Genomic DNA, 23,151 nt, shown 5'->3' on the forward strand with positions numbered 1-23,151 from the left:
TTTTGATGTGTCCTCTTTTCTAAAATACATTCAAACGTGTTCCCATTTTAGTTGCAATAAAGACAGATGCAAAGATCCCAGACTGGAATGGTGACTCTGCATGGAAAATAGAAAAAGGAATGAACTGACACTCTCAGTGTTTTAATGTGCAAGACAATCTATTAAAATCTCACTTTGTCAAATTCCAAAACTGATTTGTCTGTTTCTGTTCTCAAAATATATATCAGAAGGCCTTATTAATGTCATTAAAAAGTTGATGGTAGATTATTTTGGCAAGGCCATTAGTCTGAACATCTCGATAGTGACAGAGCTATTTCTCCAACGTCTATATGCTAATAAAGCACATACAGTAGAGAAGCTATGCACCATTTATTCATATTTCTCATAAAACAGATTACATCTAATTGTTCTCCTATCAGACACTATTTCTCTTCCGTCTCATGTGAGCTGTCAACGTCTTCATTTTCTATTATGTCCAAAAAGCCTGACCCTTTATCTCTCCTTACTCATAGTATCACTTACAATATCTGTCACTCTTTCCTTTCGTCTGTCACTGTCCTGCGAGCTGTGTCTTCAATTTGCAATTAGATCACTGCCAATAACCATGATGGTCTTCATATTGTGTCAGCATTACATAATCATTATTGCTCCTCTATCTGATGGGGAATGGGTCCAAAGGTTAAAACCCTGTTCTTAGCCTGCAAGTTCCACTTGTACGTTGTTACAACATCTGAAAAGCAATATAGCTATGACTACTCTCAGACTCTGGGGCTTTGGGATTACCCTCATGAATATAACCGGTCATTGCTCCTACAAGCTACAAGCAAACGTTCACGTGTTGTTTGTTTAAAGTTTTCATCCAATTGCTACAATACAGTCTTTGCAAAAATTATTTTATAAAAAAAATGAAGACAAGTAACTGAGTCAAAAGCAACTGTGAGTGTGAGTCAAAAGCAAGTGGATGTTAAATTGGCTGGATGTAAAGGACCGAACGACACTGTTAATGGAGCATAAATGGAGATCAAGAAAATGAATGTTGAGCATCTGTTTGGTCCGAATGATACTTGAAAAAAAAGAGAGCACTTTGCAGACTGAGTCAGAGCAGGTTACTGGTTATTCTCTTGGTCACTCTGAATGGTTTTGAACAGTCTTGGTCTATGCACAATCATAATCAGTCTGCGTTCAACTTCTCGCCCAATCAGCAGAAATCAAATCAAATGTATTTATAAAGCCCTTGTTACATCAGCTGATATCTCAAAGTGCTGTACAGAAACCCAGCCTAAAACCCCAAACAGCAAGCAATGCAGGTGTAGAAGCACGGTGGCAAGGAAAAACTCCCTAGAAAGGCCGGAAGGAACCTAAAGAGGAACCAGGCTATGAGGGGTGGCCAGTCCTCTTCTGGCTGTGCCGGGTGGAGATTATAACAGAACATGGTCAAGATGTTCAAATGTTCATAGATGACCAGCAGGGTCAAATAATAATAATCACAGTGGTTGTCGAGGGTGCAACAGGTCAGCACCTCAGGAGTAAACGTCATTTGGCTTTTCATAGCCGATCATTCAGAGTATCTCTACCGCTCTTGCTGTCTCTAGAGAGTTGAAAACAGCAGGTCTGGGACAGGTGAACAGGTCAGGGTTCCATAGCCGCAGGCAGAATAGTTGAAACTGGAGCAGCAGCACAAGCAGGTGAACTGAGGACAGCAAGGAGTCATCAGGCCAGGTAGTCCTGAGGCATGGTCCTAGGCCTCTTGGACCTCCGAGAGAGAGAGAGAAAGAAAGAAAGAATTAGAGAGAGCATACTTAAATTCACACAGGACACCGGATAAGACAGGAGAAATACTCAAAATATAACAGACTGACACTAGCCCCCCAACACATAAACTACTGCAACATAAATACTGGAGGCTGAGACAGGAGGGGTCGGGAGACACTGTGGCCCCGTCCGACAATACCCCCGGATCGGGCCAAACAGGCAGGATATAACTCCACCCACTTTGCCAAAGCACAGCCCCCACACCACTAGAGGGATATTTTCAACCACCAACTTACCATCCTGAGACAAGGCCGAGTATAGCCCACAAAGATCTCCACCACGGCACAACCCAAGGGGGGGGCGCCAACCCAGACAGGAAGATCACGTCAGTGACTCAACCCACCCAAGTGACGCACCCCTCCTAGGGACGGCATGGAAGAGCACCAGTAAGCCAGTGACTCAGCCCCTGAAATAGGGTTAGAGGCAGAGAATCCCAGTGGAGAGAGGGGAACCGGCCAGGCAGAGACAGCAAGGGCAGTTCGTTACTCCAGTGCCTTTCCGTTCACCTTCACACTCCTGGGCCAGACTACACTCAATCATAGGACCTACTGAAGAGATGAGTCTTCAATAAAGACTTAAAAGTTGAGACCGAGTCTGTGTCTCTTACATGGGTAGGCAGACCATTCCATAAAAATGGAGCTGTATAGGAGAAAGCCCTGCCTCCAGCTGTTTGCTTAGAAATTCTAGGGACAGTTAGGAGGCCTGCGTCTTGTGACCGTCCAATACACAATGTGGAATTTCAATCACATACAATGTTTTGAATATCAGCGTGATGCACGCCTCATCATATTGACCAGATGTCTCCATCTCAGTGAAAGTAAATCTAAAAGTATTCAAAAGTTTGTCTGGATTTAGGCTGTTTTATAATAAAATAAACTATTTTTTACATTATAGAATAATCATGTAATAACCAAAAAGGTGTTAAACAATTTCAAATATATTTTATATTTGAGATTCTTCAAAGTAGCCACCTTTTGCCTTGATGACAGCTTTGCACACTCTTGGCATTCTCTCAACCAGCTTCATGAGGTAGTCACCTGGAATGCTTTTTCAACAATCTTGAAGGAGTTCCCACATATGCTGAGCACTTGTTGGCTGCTTTTCCTTCACTCTGCCTTGGAACTCATCCCAAACCATCTCAATTGGGTTGAGGTCGGGTGACTGTGGAGGCCAAGTCATCTGATGCAGCACTTCATCACTCTCCTTCTTGGTCAAATAGCCCTTACACAGCCTGGAAGTTTGTTTTGGGTCATCGTCCTGTTGAAAAACAAATAATAGCCCCACTAAGCGCAAACCAGATGGGATGGCGAATCTCTGCAGAATGATGTGGTAGCCATGCTGGTTAAGTGTGCCTTGAATTCTACATAAATCACTGACAGTGTCACCAGCAAATTAATTCCTGATTTATGAGGCTGGTAACTCTAATGAACTTACCCTCTGCAGCATAGATATGTCCTCATGAAAGCCAGTTTCATAATAGCCCTTGATGGTTTTTGTGACTGCAATTGAAGAAACTTTCAAAGTTCTTGAAATTTTCCAGATGGACTGACCTTCATGTCTTAAAATAATGATGGACTCTCATTTCTCTTTGCTTTTCTGAGCTGTTCTTGCCATAATATGGACTTGGTATTTTACCTATCTTCTGTATACCAACCCTGCCTTGTCACAACACAACTGATTGGCTCAATAGCATTAAGAAGGAAATAAATTTTACGAATGAACTTTTAACAAGGCACACCTATTAATTGAAATGCATTCCAGGTGACTACCTCATGAAGCTGGTTGAGAGAATGCCAAGAGTGTGCAAAGCTGTCATCAAGGCAAAGGGTGGCTACTTTGAAGAATCTCAAATATTAAATCTATTTTGATTTGTTTGACACTTTTTTTGCATGATTCCATATGTTTTATTTCATAGTGTTGATGTCTTCACTAGTATTCTACAATGTATAAAATAAAAAAAAATAAAGAAAAAGCCTTCTGCGTGTCCAAACTTTTGACTGGTATTGTATGTCAAGCTCCTTAAACAGCTCTAACAATGGCACGTGACCTTTTGCCCTATAATGGCCTTTTGGGTATGGAACAGGACATTCTGGTGTATAAATCTATGTTTTACTGTTCTATCTTTAGATAACACCTTAGGTAACACCATTGTTTTATGGCACTTCAGGTTGAGCGTTAGAATGTAGTTGGAACTCACTAGTGATGCAGGAGGTCTGAACTCAGCACAGAGGCACCACCTGCTGGATGACTTGAACAAGTGACGTGGCAACTGGCTGACCTTCACTGTGGGAAAGCAATATTAACAAGACATTGTTTGAATTAAAGCAAAGCCATTTTTCCATAGCTTTCACACACTGTTTTATGGCACTTCAGGTTGAGAGTTAGAATGTAGTTGTAACTCGCTAGTGATGCAGAATGAGGTCTGAACTCAGCAAAGAGGCACCACCTGCTGGATGACTTGACCAATTAACGTGACAACTGGCAGACCTTGACAGTGGGAGTGCAATTATAACAAGACATTGTTTGAATTAAAGCTACGACATTTTTCCATAGCTTTTTCCATAGCTTTCACTTTACATAGGATATTTCATCAAATTCAAATTGTGTACTCTAATCTATCGCTTCCCTTTTATCTGCATTAGAGCTACCCTAACATGCTGGCCTCAATGCAAAATGAATGGGAAAGATATGCACCATTTGATTTAAAATCCAATCTAAATATTTTTGTTTGTGATTGAGGTCAAAACAAATAGAAGTGCATTTTCTTTGGGTATAATTTACATGGATAAACATACTTGAGATTCCACTACACTTATAAGATACTGCCGAACTGCTAAACTATATATTGCTAAAGTAACTGTAGTTCAACAATTTCTGAAGTTCTGACTACAAGGTCAGGTCAGGTCGTAGACCAACCATCCGTCAGATGGCACTGTTATTCGTTTCACGTCATAAACGGCTGGTTGGGCTAGTCAGGTAGGGCGAGGGAAGATGTGTGCAGTGGAACGTCTATTGTTGTACCTGGGTGTGGCGCGTAAGGAACCCTCTAGCGATGACTGTTTGACGTTAATTCAGCCTAATTTCGTAGAAGTATAATTATTCGTCAATGCTTGTAGGCCATTGCCCACCAGTGTAAAATGCTACACATGGTCATCAGAGAAAGTGTTTGTTTCTTCTGTCACAAAATGCCAAAACAATGCACGTCTCTGTCTCAGTAGACTGCGCGTCAAGACTTTGCGTCCTTACGCAGCACGTGAGCAGTATAAAACCGTGCCTGTTGACGTAAACACTCTCTTCCCTGCCTATGCCCTCGAGAGGTGGGCAGTGTAAAATTTCGTGACTCTTTTTCCACGAAGCGAATCCTTAACCATCCGTCAAAATGGTGAGTTGGATAAGTATTTTCGTTTTGGGAATAGTAGTATAGTATAATCATGTGTTCTGCTACTTCAGTCATAACATTAAAGTGTAAAATGTCTGACACTAAGGTGATAGATGGTATGTGGTTACTTGGGCTTTGAACAAAATGGCACCCAAATTGTGTGAACAGACCTCTTTCTGCACAGTAGTGCAGACACCCAAATGGTCCCAACTATGCCAGTTTTCCCCCTGTTTGATGATGCCCCATGCCAGAGGCCACCTTTACCTGTAATGTCCTTTAAAATGAGGTTCTAGCATGAATCTAAGTGTTGGAAGTACCGGTCAGTGGCTTTGAACCCTTAGCGGTCGATTGTCATGTCTTGTACTTCTAGTATTGGTCCCATATCCAGTGACGCAAACGTTAAGAGCTAACGCTGTATTTGTTATGTTTACAAATTGTTTGTCCGAGGTTTGCGTGTTAACTGGCCAAGCGTTCGTTTATTAACTTATGTTCAAATACTGGCGTGTGCAGGATGCCGGCATGTCATAAAAGCTAGCTGTTTGTATACGTGGCCTATTCAGGCTGCGCTGTCAAAGCGTCGTCTCTTGGCAATAATTCATGCATTATTTTTTTATAACCTTTATTTAACTAGGCAAGTCATTTTAAGAACACATTCTTATTTACAATGACGATCTACCCTTAATGGCTATGCTCTCGAGTTTAAATCTGTTCGGTTTACTATTCAGAAACAGCTGGTGTTTTGTCTATATGACTCGCTATCCCGCTACTTGGTGGTATTAAATGGCAGCCAGGTGTAATAAGCTGACGTTTTTATTTTTCTGCCGATTGCATCGAGGCCTACTTTTGTCTGATCGTTCACCGGTTACGTAGATTTCTAACCTTAGGTATAAACTGGGTCATCGAGCCCTGAATGCTGATTGGCTGACAGCCACGGTATATCAACAGATTGGGTGGGGTACTCAATTGTGATACTTGTGTGAAAGAAAAGATGCCTTATATAAAATTACTAAAGTGAAATTAACCCAATAAAATACTACGAGTCTAAAGGTATCAGATTTTGAATGTGCAGTGGTGGAAGAAATACTCAATTGTCATACTTGAGGGAAAGTAAATGCTATACCAAAATGTGCTTATATTTAGCAAACCAGGGGCACACTCAACACTCATACATAATTTACAAAGGCAGCATTTATGTTTAGTGAGTCCACCAGATCTGAGGCAGTAGGGATGACCAGGGACATAATCTTGATACGTGTGTGAATTTTGCCTTTTTCCTGTACTGCTAAGCATTCAAATTGTGACTAGTACTTTTTGCTGTCAGGTAAAATGTATGGAGTAAAACGTACATAATTTACTTTAGGAATGTAGTGAAGTTAAAGTAGTCCAAAATATAAATGGTAAAGTACAGATACCCCAAAAAACTACTTAAGTAGTTCTTTAAAGCATTTTTACTTAGGTACTTTACACCACTGTATATCAGGCCGAATACCATGGGTATGACTAAACATTTATTTTTACTGGTCTAATTATGTTGGTTACCTCGGGTTTGGGATATGGCCAATATGCCATGGGCTGTGTCCAGGCACTCTGCGTTTTGTCATGCATAACAAACAGCCCATAGCTGTGGTATATTGGCCATATACCACACCACCTCAGGCCTAATTGCTTAATTAACTTAGTAGCGCACTCGAGAGCCTTTTGTGATGGCTAGTTAAATTTTCCACCCGGTGCACCTTGCCAACCTATACACACCATTTACTGCAGTTTACTGTTTTTGGTTGCCTAGCATTGAATGATTTAATGCATGAAGTTGGTCAATAAAGCTCTGTCAGCTAACCGGCAAGTATACTCGTTACTGTCTGCATGCTCAGGCCCCAATGCATCAGCTTTCAGTGCGCCATATCTGTTCTAATGGTACTGCATTCCACGGTTTATAGCCATGCAGAATCAGCCATTCTCATACCTTTTGTTAGACCTCCCTACCTAATGAGTTTATACAATGGGTGGGTCTAATCCTGAATGCTGATTGGTTAAAACCACATTGCAGCCGGTGTCTATTCCACAAGTTACCACCTGCTAAATCAATTACTTTAAGAAGGCCTATTTACTGTTCCATATCAGCCCAGCCAGGCAATTTATAAACATGATCTCCACTATAAAAAGCATCTAGACATTCTCACATTTCTTTTGGACTAACATTGTTTTCAACCGCGGAAATTTGTATAAACCTGTTTCAATATTCAAATTTGATCTCCAGGTGTCCCATAGTAATGACCGTGTCGGGACGAGACAGGCAGGCAGCGTTTCCCAGCCAGTCGAAATCATGAATCTGCGGTCATCATTTTTATGGAAATATACAACTACATGTAAAAACATCAAATGAAATTAAGTGCTAGTTTGCACTCTTTCCAGCTTGTTTGAAGTGATTGTTAGCTGTGTTGACTAGCTTTTCTGAACTGATATTGCAGGCGAAAGCCTGAGAGAAATCAAATCAGGAAGTGACTCATGTTTTGAAAGCTCTGCGTCCCTATTGAGCAGTGAATGGGCTATCAACCAGATTCCCCTTTCTACGTATTCCCCAAGGTGTCTACAGCATTTTGACGTAGTTTCGCGCCTTTATGTTGACAAATGAGTGTAAGCGACTACATTGCGTAAGTGTCCGGCCGAGGGCTCTGAGTAATTATTGCGTAATAGACAGAGGTATCTATTTTTCCTCCCGGTCTTACTGAAAATACAGCTGTCCCGGTTGATATGTTATCGAATAGATATTTGACAAACACCTTAAGGATTGATTATAAACAACGTTTGCCATGTTTCTGTTGCTATTATTTATATTTTTCGGCATTGTCGTGACCGCAATTTCCGGTCGAATTCTCAGCCAAACTTGAAGAACAAACAGAGTTATTTCGGCTACAAAAAATAAATATTTTTGAAAAAATGGAACATTTGCTATCTAACTGGGAGTCTCGTGAGTGAAAACATCCGAAGCTCATCAAAGGTAAACAATTTAATTTGATTGCTTTTCTGATTTTTGTGACCAGGTTGCCTGCTGCTAGCTAGGCATAATGCTATGCTAGGCTATCGATAAACTTACACAAATGCTTGTCTTGCTTTGGCTGTAAAGCATAATTTCAAAATCTGAGATGACAAGGTGATTAACAAAAGGCTAAGCTGTGTTTCACTGTATTTCATGAATATGAATATTTTCTAGGAAAGATTTTTTTGTCCGTTGCGCTATGCTAATTACTGTAGTTGATGACAACGCTCCAGGATCCGGGATGGGTAAATTCAAGAGGTTTTAAACATTCATGAAAATACAAGTTTCTTACATCATTTAAAAGCTTAACTTCTTGTTAATCCAGCCGCTTTGTCAGATTTCAAAAAGGCTTTACGGCGAAGGCATACCATTCGATTATCTTAAGACGGCACCCCGCATACAATAGCATTAAACATTTTCCAAACAAGCAGAGGCGTCACAAGTCAGAAATGACGATAAAATAAATCACTTACCTTTGAAGGTCTTCCTGTTTGCAATCCCACGGGTCCCAGCTACATAACAAACGGTCCTTTTGTTTGATAAAGTCCTTTATCCCAAAAAAGTCAGTTTAGTTGGCGCGCTTGACTCAGTAATCCACTGGTTTCCCTTGTTCAAAATGCATACAAATGAATCCTGAAAGTTACCAATAGACTTCGTCCAAACAAGTCAAACAACATTTCTAATCGATCCACAGGTACCCTGATATGTAAATAAACCATCAAATTTAAGACAGAGAATAGTATGTTTATTACCGGAGATAAATAACTAGGTGCGCACTGTCATCCACGCACGCCACAATACTACAGCCAAAATGGGAGCCACTCAGAAAAACTACAAATTCTGGCTCATTTTTCAAAAAACTAACCGGAAACTCTTTCTAAAGACTGACATCTACTGGAAGCCCTAGGAACTGCAATCTGGGAGGTATTCTGTTGATATTCCCATAGACAGCCATTTCAATGAGTGAGCTCAAAAAAATGTATATTTTCCGTATGGATTCTCCTTGGGTTTTCACCTGCCATATCAGTTCTGTTATACTCGGACATTATATTAACAGTTTGGTAACTTTAGAATGTTTTCTATCCAATACTACCAATTATATGCATATCCTAGCTTCTGGGCCTGAGTACCAGGCAGTTTACTTTGGGCACCTCAGTCATCCAAACTTCCAAATACTGCCCCCTAGCCCGACGAAGTTAAGGCAGTTATTCAGTTAAATATTGCATGCCATTTCATTTCATTCAACTCTGTCACAACACAGTACCCACTACAACACCGTGCGCACTACTCGACTACCAGGCCTATTGCGGTAGGCCTGCTGCACGCAGCAGAAACTGAGCATATATTTTCCACAATCCTGTCCAATGATACTCCTCTCTTAGTAGGGTCTGCTCTGATCAACATTTTGGGAGTTGAGACATTAAAAGGGTATTGTTACAAAGGTTAATTTCTCTATTACAGTAAAATACTATTTTGGTGTCCATATGACTGATTTTTATGTTGGATCAATCCTCAAATGTAAATAGTGTGTTGAAACTGCTTGTTAAAGGGGACAAGACAAAAGAAACACTCATAAAAACAGAGAGAGAAATGAACCTTTGACTTTTGTGATACAGGCATTTGGAACATTGTGTAAAACTTACATTTGAAATAATTTTATATAGCCCAGCCCTAGGGTGTAGCCATCAAATGTATTAGCAAACTTATTTCATTTCAAACTTCACATTTCCCTAGTATAGTCTACTTGTCGCAATGAGTGACGTTAGCAACATGCCTGTGGTAAGTGATCGGTATGGTTGACGTCTAATTTTCAGTTTTATCGTCACAGCTCTACATTAATAATCCTGCCCCCCCTCTCTGTAGGTGAACTTTACCGTAGACCAAATCCGTGCCATCATGGACAAGAAGTCCAACATCCGTAACATGTCTGTGATTGCGCACGTCGACCATGGTAAGTCCACCCTGACAGACTCACTAGTGTCGAAGGCTGGTATCATCGCAGGATCCCGTGCTGGAGAGACCCGTTTCACCGACACACGAAAGGACGAACAGGAGCGCTGCATTACCATCAAGTCGACGTGAGTGTCCACCTGGCCGATTGCCTATTAACATTTCTTCTGACTGGGCAGAAGTAGGAGAGGTTTGGGCTGGCAGTTGAGTGGACTAACACTTTCTTCCACTGCAGTGCCATCTCCATGTACTACGAACTCTCTGAGAATGACATGGCCTTCATCAAGCAGTGCAAAGATGGCGTTGGGTTTCTCATCAACCTGATTGACTCTCCAGGCCACGTTGACTTCTCCTCTGAGGTCACAGCCGCTCTCCGTGTCACTGATGGAGCCCTGGTTGTTGTGGACTGCGTGTCAGGTAAGGACGACTTGCGCCCTAGTTATGTCGGACACGATCATGCTTTCATTTCTGTAAAAAATGATGGCATGTTCTATACTTTTTGTGAACAAGTATTTCTTTATTTTCAGACATCTGTCATACAGGATGTCATATTGATGCTAGGTTCCATGATTACGAGGTATATTATAAAAAGGAGTAGGAGTCAGTCAACAAACCAATCCATTTGTTCTCAACATATTCCTAGCTCACTATCTGCTCTTGTCCGTCCCTGCACAGGTGTGTGTGTGCAGACAGAGACCGTGCTCAGGCAGGCCATTGCTGAGCGTATCAAGCCCGTGCTGATGATGAACAAGATGGACCGGGCCTTGCTGGAGCTGCAGCTGGAGCCAGAAGATCTGTTCCAGACCTTCCAGCGCATCGTGGAGAATGTCAACGTGATCATTGCCACTTACGGAGAGGATGAGAGTGGTCCCATGGGCGCTATCATGGTAAGCTACTTATGTTGGCTGTACAATGCCTTGTCAGAAATTGCTGACAATTCACCTGTGAAATTGTGACATTGTTCCAGTTCTGTTTTGCACCTAATGACAAAACTGCTGTTTACATGAATATTGAAAGTGTTTCTCTGGAAATGGAGTTCTAGTTTCATGGCTTGGTATCAACCCTGCCCTAGTAGTAATAACTATTCTCTTACAGATTGACCCGGTCATTGGAACTGTTGGCTTTGGGTCGGGACTCCACGGATGGGCCTTCACCCTGAAGCAGTTTGCTGAAATGTACGTGATGAAGTTTGCTGCCAAGGGTGATGCACAACTAGGACCTGCAGAGCGCTGCAAGAAGGTGGAGGACATGATGAAGAAGCTGTGGGGTGAAAGGTGAGGGACCAGTCACTGTCAACCTTGTAATCATCTGCCACATTTTCCTGAACTAGCTCCTGCCAGATTGCCTGGTACATGTCAAGGCTTGTCAGTTTACAGTGTAGTTAACCTCTCTAGGGGGTGTGGGACGCTACCGCCCCACCTGGCCAACATTCAGTGAAATTGCAATGTGCCAAATTCAAAAACAAATACTCATTATAAAAATGTATGAAACATGCAAGTGTTATACATGGGTTTAAAGATTAACTTCTTGTTAATCCAACCACGGTGTCAGATTTCAAAAAGACTTTACGGCGAAAGCAAACCATGCGATTATCTGAGAACAGCGCCCAGCAGACATAATTACAGTTAGCAGCCAAAAAGAGGAGTAACAAAAGTCAGAAATAGCGTTAAAATGTATCACTTGTCTTTGATCTTCATATGGTTGCACTCCGAAGACTCCATGTTACATGTTTGTTTTGTTCGATAAAGTCCCTCTTTATATTCAAAAACCTCCGTTTTGTTGGTGTGTTTTGTTCAGTAATACATTGGAACAAAGAGCGGTCACAACAGACAGACGAAAAATCAATAAAGTACCATAAAAGTTCGTAGAAACATGTCAAACGATGTTTAATCAATCCTTGTGTTGTTTTTGTCATGAATAATCGATCATATTTCAACTGGACAAAAGCTTCGTCAATAGAAAAGGCGAAACAAAGGCGCGCTCCCGGTCACACGCTGGACTCGTGTCTATCCAAATCTACCAGTTATATGCATATGCTAGCTTCTGGACCTGACTGGCAGGCAGTTTACTTTGGGCACGCTTTTCATCCAAAATTCAGAATGCTTCCCCCTACCCTAGTGAGGTTAAATGGTGATATTTTTTTCCCCTTCAGGTTTTTCGACCCAGCCACTGGCAAGTTCAGCAAGTCTGCCAACGGACCTGATGGAAAGAAGCTCCCCCGTACCTTCTCTCAGCTCGTCCTAGACCCCATCTTCAAGGTGAGTGGAGACATGACTTTAACAATGTTTAGCATTAGGCCAGGTGAGAGGGGATACATACTAGCCATGTACCGATAAGATCTGACCAGGAAAGTGCATTTCGTATTGTGCCTTTTAGCGCTTCATGCCTATGAATGATGACTTAATACATTCTTCACTTTGACCTGATTGTCCAGTGATGTTAAACTGCAGTCTGACGCATGGCAAAGGCAATTCTATAGTTACCTCTCCCCATATGAGCCATCTGTATTTTATTGTATGGTCCACCCATTTTACGTTTAACTGCTGTTTCTGCTATAGGTGTTTGACGCCATCATGAACTTCAAGAAGGAGGAGACGGCCAAGTTGATAGAGAAGCTGGACATCAAGCTGGACAATGAGGACAAGGAGAAGGAGGGCAAGCCCTTGCTGAAGGCTGTGATGCGTCGCTGGCTGCCAGCCGGAGAGGCCCTGCTCCAGATGATCACCATCCACCTGCCCTCCCCCGTCACGGCCCAGAAGTACCGTTGTGAGTTGCTCTATGAAGGACCTGGTGACGATGAAGCTGCCATGGGTAAGACTACAACCGCTCTTCTTTCCTTCATCTGCACTCATCTGGAAACATGGATAGTACCATATACCGGTCTGTTAACCCAACTGTCTCCTCTAAGGTATCAAGAACTGTGACCCCAAGGCTCCCTTGATGATGTACATCTCCAAGATGGTGCCCACCACCGACAAGGGTCGCTTCTACGCCTTTGGCCGAGTCTTCTCTGGCTGCGTGTCTTCCGGCCAAAAGGTGCGCATTATGGGACCAAACTTCACCCCTGGAAAGAAAGAGGACCTCTACCTTAAACCAATTCAGAGGTTGGTACTCTGGAACGCTGCACTTCTAATGGCCATACTTTGTAATTTGTCTCTCGCAATCCATGAAAACCATGTAAATCTGTGATCATCCAGTAAGCACATGCATGGGAGTAGCACATTTTAAATGCTGATAAGCTCTTGCCCAGTATTGAACAGTTGACTGACTCTCCCCTGTTCCTCATTAGGACCATTCTGATGATGGGACGTTACATTGAGCCCATCGAGGATGTGCCATGCGGGAACATTGTTGGTCTGGTTGGAGTAGACCAGTACCTGGTGAAGACCGGGACCATCACTACCTTCGAGCAGGCCCACAACATGAGGGTGATGAAGTTCAGCGTCAGCCCTGTGGTGAGAGTGGCTGTGGAGGCCAAGAACCCTGCTGACCTACCTAAGCTGGTGGAGGGCCTGAAGCGTCTAGCCAAGTCTGACCCCATGGTGCAGTGTATCATCGAGGAGTCTGGAGAGCACATTATCGCTGGAGCCGGTGAGCTGCATCTGGAGATCTGCCTCAAGGATCTGGAGGAGGACCATGCCTGCATTCCACTGAAGGTACACTAGTCCTCCATGCCTTGTTACATGTAGGGCTTTCACATGATCCCTTCTAAACTCAGCAAAAAAAGAAATGTCCCTTTTCAGGACCCTGTCTTTCAAAGATAATTTTTAAATTACAAAATAACGTCACAGATCTTCATTGTAAAGGGGTTAAACACTTTCCCATGCTTGTTCAACGAACCATAAACATTTAATGAACATGCAACTGGAACGGTCGTTTAGACACTACCAGCTTAGACGGTAGGCAATTAAGGTCACAGTTAGGAAAACTTAGGACACTAAAGAGGCCTTTCTACTGACCCAGGGTCCCTGCTCATCTGCATGAACATGCCTTAGCCTTGCTGCAAGGAGGCATGAGGACTGCAGATGTGGCCAGGGCAATAAATTGCAATGTCTGTACTGTGAGAGCCTAAGACAGCGCTACAGGGAGACGGGATGGACAGCTGATCGTCCTCGCAGTGGCAGACATGTAACAACACCTGCATAGGATCGGTACATCTGAACATCATACCTGCGGGACAGGTACAGGATGGCAACAACTGCCCGAGTTACACCAGGAACGCACAATCGCTCCATCAGTGCTCAGACTGTCCGCAATAGGCTGAGAGAGGCTGGACTGGGGGCTTGTAAGGCAGGTCCTAACCAGACGTCGCCTATGGGCACAAACCCACCGTCGCTGGACCAGACAGGTCTGGCAAAAAGTGCTCTTCACTGACGAGTCGCGGTTTTGTCTCACCAGGCATGATGATCGGATTCATGTTTATCGTCGAAGGAATGAGCGTTACACCGAGGCCTGTACTCTGGAGCGGGATCGATTTGGAGGTGGAGGGTCCGTCATGGTCTGGGGCAGTGTGTCACATCATTGGACTGAGCTTGTTGTCATTGCAGGCAATCTCAACACTGTGCATTACAGGGAAGACTACCTCCTCCGTCATGTGGTACCCTTCCTGCAGGCTCATCCTGACATGACCCTCCAGCATGACAATGCCACCAGCCATACTGCTTGTTCTGTGCGTGATTTCCTGCAATGCAGAAATGTCAGTGTTCTGCCATGGCCAGCGACGAGCCCGGATCTCAATCCCATTGAGCACGTCTGGGACCTGTTGGATCCGAGGGTGAGGGCTAGGGCCATTCCCCCCCAGAAATGTCCAGGAACTTGCAGGTGCCTTGGTGGAAGAGTGGGGTAACATCTCACAGCAAGAACTGGCAAATCTGGTGCAGTCCATGAGGAGGAGATGCACTGCAGTACTTAATGCAGCTGGTGGCCACACCAGATACTGACTGTTTTGACTTGATTATTCCATTTATGTTAGTCATATGTCTGTGGAACTTGTTCAGTTTGTCAGTTGTTGAATCTTATATTCATACAAATATTTACACGTTTGCTGAAAATAAACGCTGTTGACAGTGAGAGGGCGTTTCTTTTTTTGCTGAGTTTACAATGGTGTTACGTTACGGCAGTGTTATCCTACTGATGTATTTAATAATTAAACACCCCCTCCACTCTCCCACATAGAAATCCGACCCGGTGGTTTCCTACAGGGAGACTGTGTCTGAGGAGTCTGACCAGATGTGCCTGTCCAAGTCCCCCAACAAACACAACCGTCTGTACATGAAAGCCCGTCCCTTCCCCGACGGCCTGGCTGAGGACATCGAAAAGGGTGACGTCAGTGCCAGACAGGAACTGAAGGTCCGTGCCCGTTTCCTGGCCGACAAGTACGAGTGGGATGTGTCTGAGGCCCGTAAGATCTGGTGCTTCGGCCCCGACGGTACCGGCCCCAACCTGCTGATGGACGTGACCAAGGGAGTCCAGTACCTGAACGAGATCAAGGACAGTGTGGTGGCTGGCTTCCAGTGGGCTGTCAAGGAGGTAAGCAAGACTCATGGATGTAATTTTTCCTACTTTGTTGGTCCCTTTAAAACAAGCATACCATCATTCGAAGAGGCACAATTCTGTGTTGGGGAATACGCCAAGGGTAGTTTTCTGAGAATGTAGATTTGTCACGCAAACTGAAGTGCTTGTATCAATACCTTAAACATTACTATTTTGTTTCCAGGGTGCCCTGTGCGAGGAGAATATGCGTGCTGTCCGCTTTGACGTCCACGATGTGACCCTCCACACAGATGCTATCCACCGGGGTGGTGGTCAGATCATTCCCACAGCCCGCAGAGTGCTGTATGCATGCCAGCTTACAGCTCAGCCAAGACTCATGGAGCCTGTCTACCTGGTGGAGATTCAGGTATGCCTACAATTTACATTTAAAATGTTTCATTAAATGTTTGGTTTCAACAAGGACTGTCTGATGTGAAATCATGCACCACACTGAACAAGTGATGGCTAAATCCATAAAATATGATACTTGACTAGAAATGAGCTCATCTCCAGGATAATGTAAGTTGACTAGAAAAATGCTACAACCTTGAACAGCATAGCTTTCTTGGACAGGTTGGCGTTAACCATCAAATTCAATGGTGTTAACCTTGTTTCCCCCTCTCCCTGCAGTGTCCTGAGCAGGTGGTGGGAGGCATCTATGGTGTGCTGAACAGGAAGCGCGGTCACGTTTTCGAGGAGTCCCAGGTCATGGGGACCCCCATGTTCATCGTCAAGGCTTACCTGCCTGTCAACGAGTCCTTCGGTGAGTGACCCACCAAGTGCAGTCCACTTTTCCCTTATCTGATATGCATTTCTCAGGGAATTGTCTAGCCCTGATTTGTAGTAAATGTGTATTGTATAAAACAAATTGATATATGCTAATACCTGTGTTCCTTCTCAAGGTTTCACAGCAGACCTGCGTTCCAACACCGGTGGCCAGGCCTTCCCCCAGTGTGTGTTTGACCACTGGCAGATCCTCCAGGGAGATCCCCAGGACGCATCCACCAAGATATCCCAGATTGTGGCTGACACACGTAAACGCAAGGGGCTCAAGGAGGGAATTCCTGCATTGGATAACTACCTGGACAAATTGTAAAAGGCTACCCTCTCATCCCCCCCCCCACCCCAACACTGAGACCAGAACTGTACAGATCACCATGGGCACAAACATTTTCCATAAGGAAAGCAAAGACCTTATCAAGAGAAACAATTAGGAAGAATTGTAAACATAAATTAAATAAAAATGGAAAATATAAACTGGTTCGACATTCTTTGGAGAGGGTGGTAGGACCGGAAATTTGTGTGAGGACTGTCGTTGCGATTACCGGTAACAGGTGGATCAATATATACACATTTCATACACTTGAGTATACAAAACATGAAGAACACCCACTCTTTCCATGACTCTGACCAGGTGAAAACTATGATCCCTTATTGATGTCACTTAATAATCGACTTCAATTTGGGCTCCCGAGTGGCGCAGCGGTCTAAGGCACTGCATCTCAGTGCTAGAGGTGTGAATACAGACCCTGGTTCCATTCCAGGCTGTATCACAACCGGCCGTGATTGGGAGTCCCATAGGGCTGTGCACAATTTGCCAGGGTAGGCCGTCATTGTAAATAAGAATTTGTTCTTAACTGACTTGCCTGGTTAAATAATTGGTGTAGATGAATGGGGAGAAGACTAGTTAAATAATGATTTTAAGTCTTGAGATATGGGTAAGACAAAATATATAACTGCCTTTGAAAGGAGTGTGGTAATTCCAGGTGCACTGGTTTATCAAGAATTGCAGCGCTGCTGGGTTTTTCCATAAGTTACGTGTGTGTGTATCAAGACTGGTCCACCATCTAAAAGGACATCAGCCAACTTGACAACTGGAAGTGTTAGTCCACATGGGCCAGCATCCCTGTGGAAAGCTTTCCACATCTTGTAGTCATTCCCTGATAATTGAGTGTTCTGAAGGTGGGTGCACAACTCAAAATTAGGAAGACATTCCTAAATGTTTGGTATACTACACTGAACAAAAATATAAAAGCAACATGCAATGAAATATTTTGCTGAGTTATAGTTCTTATATCGGTCAACTTTAAATAAATGAATTAGTCCTTAATCTATGGATTTCACATGACTGGGAATATCGATATGCACCTGTCGTTCACAGATGCCAAGTCGATCACACTTCTGTGAAATCAAACTGTCCACTTAGGAAGCAACACTGATTGACAAATGTCACATGCTGTTGTGCAAATGGAATAGACAACAGGTGGAAATTATAGGCAATTAGCAAGACACCCCCAATAAAGGAGTGATTCTGCAGGTGGGGACCACTTCTCAGTTCCTATGCTTCCTGGCTGATGTTTTGGTCACTTTTGAATGCTGGTGGTGCTTTCACTAGTGGTAGCATGAGACTGAGTCTACAACCCACACAAGTGGCTCAGGTAGTGCGGCTCATCCAGGATGGCACATCAATGTGAGCTGTGGCAAGAAGGTTTGCTGTGTCTTGTCAGCGTAGTGTCCAGAGCATGGAGGCGCTACCAGGAGACGGGCCAGTACATCAGGAGACGTGGGGGAGGCCGTAGGAGGGCAACAACCCAGCAGCAGGACCGCTACCTCTGCCTTTGTGCAAGGAGGAGCACTGCCAGAGCCCTGCAAAATTACCTCCAGCAGGCAACAAATGTGCATGTGTCTGTTCAAACGGTCAGAAACAGACTCCATGAGGGTGGTATGAGGGCCCGACGTCCACAGGTGGGGGTTGTGCTTACTGCCTAACACCGTGCAGGATGTTTGCCAGAGAACACCAAGATTGGCAAATTCGCCACTGGCGCCCTGTGCTCTTCACAGATGAAAGCAGGTTCACACTGAGCACGTGACAGTCTGGAGACGCCGTGGAGAACGTTCTGCTGCCTGCAACATCCTCCAGCATGACCGGTTTGGCGGTGGGTCTGTCATGGTGTGGGGTAGCATTTCTTTGGGGGGCCGCACAGCCCTCCATGTGCTCGCCAGAGGTAGCCTGACTGCCATTAGGTACCGAGATGAGCTCCTCAGACCCCTTGTGAGACCATATGCTGGTGCGGTTGGACCTGGGTTCCTCCTAATGCAAGACAATGCTAGACCTCATGTGGCTGGAGTGTGTCAGCAGTTCCTGCAAGAGGAAGGCATTGATGCTATGGACTGGCCCGCCCGTTCCCCACACCTGAATCCAATTGAGCACATCTGGGACATCATGTCTCGCTCCATCCACCAATGCCACGTTGCACCACAGACTGTCCAGGAGTTGGCGGATGCTTTAGTCCAGGTCTGGGAGGAGATCCCTCAGGAGACCATCCGCCACCTCATCAGGAGCATGCCCAGGCGTTGTAGGGAGGTCATACAGGCATGTGGAGGCCACACACACTACTGAGCCTCATTTTGACTTGTTTTAAGGACATTACATCAAAGTTGGATCAGCCTGTAGTGTGGTTTTCCACTTTAATTTTGAGTGTGACTCCAAATCCAGACCTCCATGGGTTGATAAATTTGATATCCATTGATAATTTCTGTGTGATTTTGTTGTCAGCACATTCAACTATGTAAAGAAAAAAGTATTTAATAAGAATATTTCAGTCATTCAGATCTAGGATGTGTTATTTTAGTGTTCCCTTTATTTTTTTGAGCAGTGTATAACTAACGGCCAGAGAAGGCCTAAAATGCCACTTGACAATCAGTGACTGTAGCATCACGTTTTGTAGAAAAATGTATGGTTTGGTAAATCTTCATTTGTAATGATAGTAATCCGTTGTCTAAAAGCAATAATACAGGGTGTTTTTCAAAATGCATATCGAGGCACGCAAATTGAGGGATTGGAGTATGCGAAACAGAGCACAAGAGGGCACTTCTCATGTGTACTCCGTTTTTACATATTTTCAAGCATGCATCGAAGCAAGCTTCAACGGAAAGTATACAAAGAAATATGACACAACCATGTAAAAAATGACGCAAAAGTTCTTAATCAATATCGGACATTATTTGAGCTGAAGTGAGAGAAAATAAACTTGCCTAACCAATATTTTGTCTTGATACGTTAATACATTTATCTGTCTACGTACAGTAGATCGCAAGCCCAGAAGTCAATAGGGCTAGCTACTGCTGTTAGCTAACCAGAAAGCCACAAAGAATTGACATATCTAGCATAATATTCGTTTCATTTATCTCTGGTTAGCTACATTAAGATAATATAGCTAGCTGATAGTTATAAAGTAAAATGGTTGCTTTGTGTCTAGTCTATTGTTGGCATTATCCTGGCTGGAAGAAGGTTGAGTGAATGGGGAGGTGCAGCATTAGGTAATACAGTAGGGGGAGTGCGAGTGTTTAGCAAATGTAATGTTTTATGCATACTCCACACTCATCCTCACAAAAACGTACCCAAGAGAAAGAATGGTATGTTGAAAGCTATTGTGTAGGCTATATTTAAAGAAATACACTTTTGCTGGGCAACAGGTTTAATACAGAGTACTGGTGACTCCTTACGCCACCCACTCCATTCATTGCCATGAAATACATGGTACAATGGGATACTTATTGGCTTGTATAGAACTTTTCTACCTGTCTCAGCTAAAGTGGGGTGGAAAACACTCAACAGGGTCTCTACTAACCAAATATGTGTAGTTTGAGGGGGACTGCGTAATAGACACATGCATTTAAAATCAAATGAAATTGTATTGGTCTCATACACAAATTTAGCAGATGTTATTCCGGGTGAAGCGAAATGCTTGTGTTCCTAGCTCCAACAGTGCAGTAATATCTAACAATTCACACATCTAAAAGTAAAATAATGGAATTAAGAAATATATAAATATTAGGATGAGAATACACTGTATAAATATGAAATGTGTAAAGCAGTATGTAAACATTAAAGTGACCAGTGATTCCTTGTCTGTATATTTCAGCAGCCTCTAAGGTGCAGGGTTGAGTAACAGGTGGTAGCCGGCTAGTGATGGCTAATTAACAGTCTGATGGCCTTGAGATAGAAGCTGTTTTTCAGTCTCTTGTTCCCAGCTTTAATGCACCTGTACTGACCTTACCTTCTGGATGATAGCGGGGTGAACAGGCCGTGGCTCGGATGGTTGACGTCCTTGATGATATTTTTGGCCTTCCTATCACATCGGGTGCTGTAGGTGTCCTGGAGGGCAAGCAGTGTGCCCCCCGGTGATGCGTTGGGCAGACTGCACCACCCTCTGTAGAGCCTTGCATTTCTGGGCGGTGCAGTTGCCACATCATTGCCATGCAATACATGGCGGTGGCGGTGATACAGCCCGACGGGATGCTCTCAATTGTGCACCTGTAAAAGTTTGAGAGAGTCTTGGGGGCCAAAACAAATTTCTTCAGCCTCCTGAGGTTGAAGAGGCGCTGTTGCGCCTTCACCACACTGTCTGTGGGTGGACCATTTCAGATCGTTAGTGATGTGTACGCTGAGGAACTTTCCACCTTCTCCACTGCGGTCCTGTCAATATGGATAGAAGCGTGCTCCCTCTGCTTTTTCCTGAAGTCCACGATCAACTCCTTCGTTTTGTTGACATTGAGGGAGAGGTTATTTTCCTGGCACCACTCCACCAGGGCCCTCACCTCCTCCCTGTAGGCAGTCTCATCATTGTTGGTAATCAGGCCAACTATGGTTGTGTCATCTGCAAACTTGATGATTGAGTTGGGGGTGTGTGTGGCTACGCAGTCATGGATGAACAGGGAGTACAGGAGTGGGCTGAGCACGCACCCTTTTGGGGCCCCAGTGTTGAGGATCAGTGAAGTGGAGGTCCTGCATGTTATATTAATTCCAAAACAAATTAATGTACTGCTGTTTTGTTGAATATCATTTGTAATGACAAACGTTAACACTTTTTTTAATGTTTGTTTCCAGTGTTAAATGCAATGTAAACAATCATGGATGAGCATACCTGTTAATGGCCTAGATTAACCTAATGATGATTGCAATGGGTCACCTTTGCACATTTAAATCAGCCCAAGTCCAGCCTTGACATGTGCCAAAAAATGCACGAGGTCAATCACTTGGCCTGACAAATAAAATATTTTTGAGGTAGTATCCTTGTAAAATCATGTTGCTATATGTTTATATCACCCCAATTATGCATAGTCTTCCAACAATTTTATCAAACCCACCTTGGTCGCAATCAATTCAAAGGTTCACCTCTTGGGTTTTGGACTGATTCATAGATCATAGCCCATCTCTCCAAATTGTAATTTCTGAGAAAATACAAGTGATTATTACTTGGCTTTTGTCTTATTAGAAGTCCTGTCTTATTTAAAGTCCTAATCAAGCACAACATGAGGATTAAATACACTTTTCACCAGTTTTATACAGTTTGTGCTCCTTCCAACCTCCCAATTGCTGCGTAGCATTTCTGACAGAAATCGCTCATTTAACAGGCCTACCTATGAAAGGGCAGGGGCGTCATATCCCTTCAACCAGAGAAATAGGACAATGGACATTTACACACACCTTGGTTGGACTCAGCTTGGTGAATCAACCTTCAATTTGATCTATTCACTATTGGAGAGATACCTTGTTGCTTTATCAGGTATGCAACAGTGCTTTTGCTGTTATTGGTAAATTTGGTTTATACTGTTACTGTTTGTGTATGGAGGCCTATATGTGTTAATTTAATAGACCTACATGAGTTGGGGTCAATTCAGGAAGTAATTTGAATTTACAAAATGGAGAGAAAAAGCTTGACATAAATGTCTTGTTCTTATCAGCTTATTTAAAAGTAAATACAAATCTATCTCTTCAATTATTTCATTGGCACTGGCAACAATGGATTTGTCGTGGATGTGACAAATTATGAATTTTCTCATTTGTGACCCCATTTTAGAAAACAGTCAGATGGTAGTAGATGTGATTACGTGTGCTTATTCTTGAAAGCAGTCTTATTAGAGTGCAATATGAATAAGCTTCGTCACAATGGCATGCGATACAATGTTTTATATCATTTATCATAGAGAAAATGACTACGTAATACATTTTAAACTCTACAGAAAATGACTTTGCTGACCATGATAGACAATCATGAATCATAATCATCCCTGAGCTCGTGAAGTGAGCGCTACTGGAGCAGGCGAGAAAGATGCTCCAGCTTTTGGGAATCTCGCTCATGCTGCAGTCAAATTTGGCACGCTCCTATGGAGACAGATAGCTGCCAAAAGATTGAATGTACAGCTGAAGTCGGAAGGTTGCATACACTTAGGTTGCAGTCATTAAAACTCGTTTTAACCACTCCACAAATTTCTTGTTAACAAACTATGGTTTGGCAAGTCGGTTAGGACATCTACTTTGTGCATGACACAAGTCATTTTTTCAACAATTGTTTACAGACATTATTTCACATATAATTCACTGTATTACAGTTCCAGTGGGTCAGAAGTTTACATACACTAAGTTGACTGTGCCTTA

The 23,151-nt window shown here is 43.4% G+C and overlaps 1 protein-coding gene and 1 non-coding gene across 3 annotated transcripts; both read left to right on the top strand.

Moving 5' to 3' along the window:
• The first annotated feature begins 5,103 nt into the window (after positions 1-5,103).
• Positions 5,104-16,967, top strand: LOC110521428 (elongation factor 2b). Of its 2 annotated transcripts, XM_021598960.3 has the most exons (13): positions 5,104-5,194; positions 10,092-10,306; positions 10,414-10,595; positions 10,854-11,065; positions 11,274-11,452; positions 12,331-12,436; positions 12,737-12,989; positions 13,087-13,282; positions 13,468-13,834; positions 15,354-15,707; positions 15,895-16,077; positions 16,341-16,473; positions 16,613-16,967. In XM_021598960.3, the coding sequence occupies exons 1-13, from the start codon at positions 5,192-5,194 to the stop codon at positions 16,804-16,806; spliced, it is 2,577 nt and encodes an 858-aa protein (XP_021454635.1). In that variant the 5' UTR covers positions 5,104-5,191; the 3' UTR covers positions 16,807-16,967. The 2 variants fall into 2 exon arrangements, with proteins under 2 accessions (XP_021454635.1, XP_021454636.1); XM_021598961.3 differs by lacking the exons at positions 5,104-5,194; positions 10,092-10,306; positions 10,414-10,595 and adding an exon at positions 10,689-10,755.
• LOC118945928 (small nucleolar RNA SNORD37) lies at positions 12,567-12,635 on the top strand. The gene has a single exon (XR_005041081.1). It is a non-coding gene; the product is annotated as a small nucleolar RNA SNORD37 (small nucleolar RNA).
• Positions 16,968-23,151: the final 6,184 nt, after the last annotated feature.

Source organism: Oncorhynchus mykiss, chromosome 4 (genome assembly GCF_057628025.1).
Source record: "Oncorhynchus mykiss isolate SJ-2025 chromosome 4, ASM5762802v1, whole genome shotgun sequence".
In the NCBI taxonomy this organism is placed as follows: domain Eukaryota; kingdom Metazoa; phylum Chordata; class Actinopteri; order Salmoniformes; family Salmonidae; genus Oncorhynchus; species Oncorhynchus mykiss.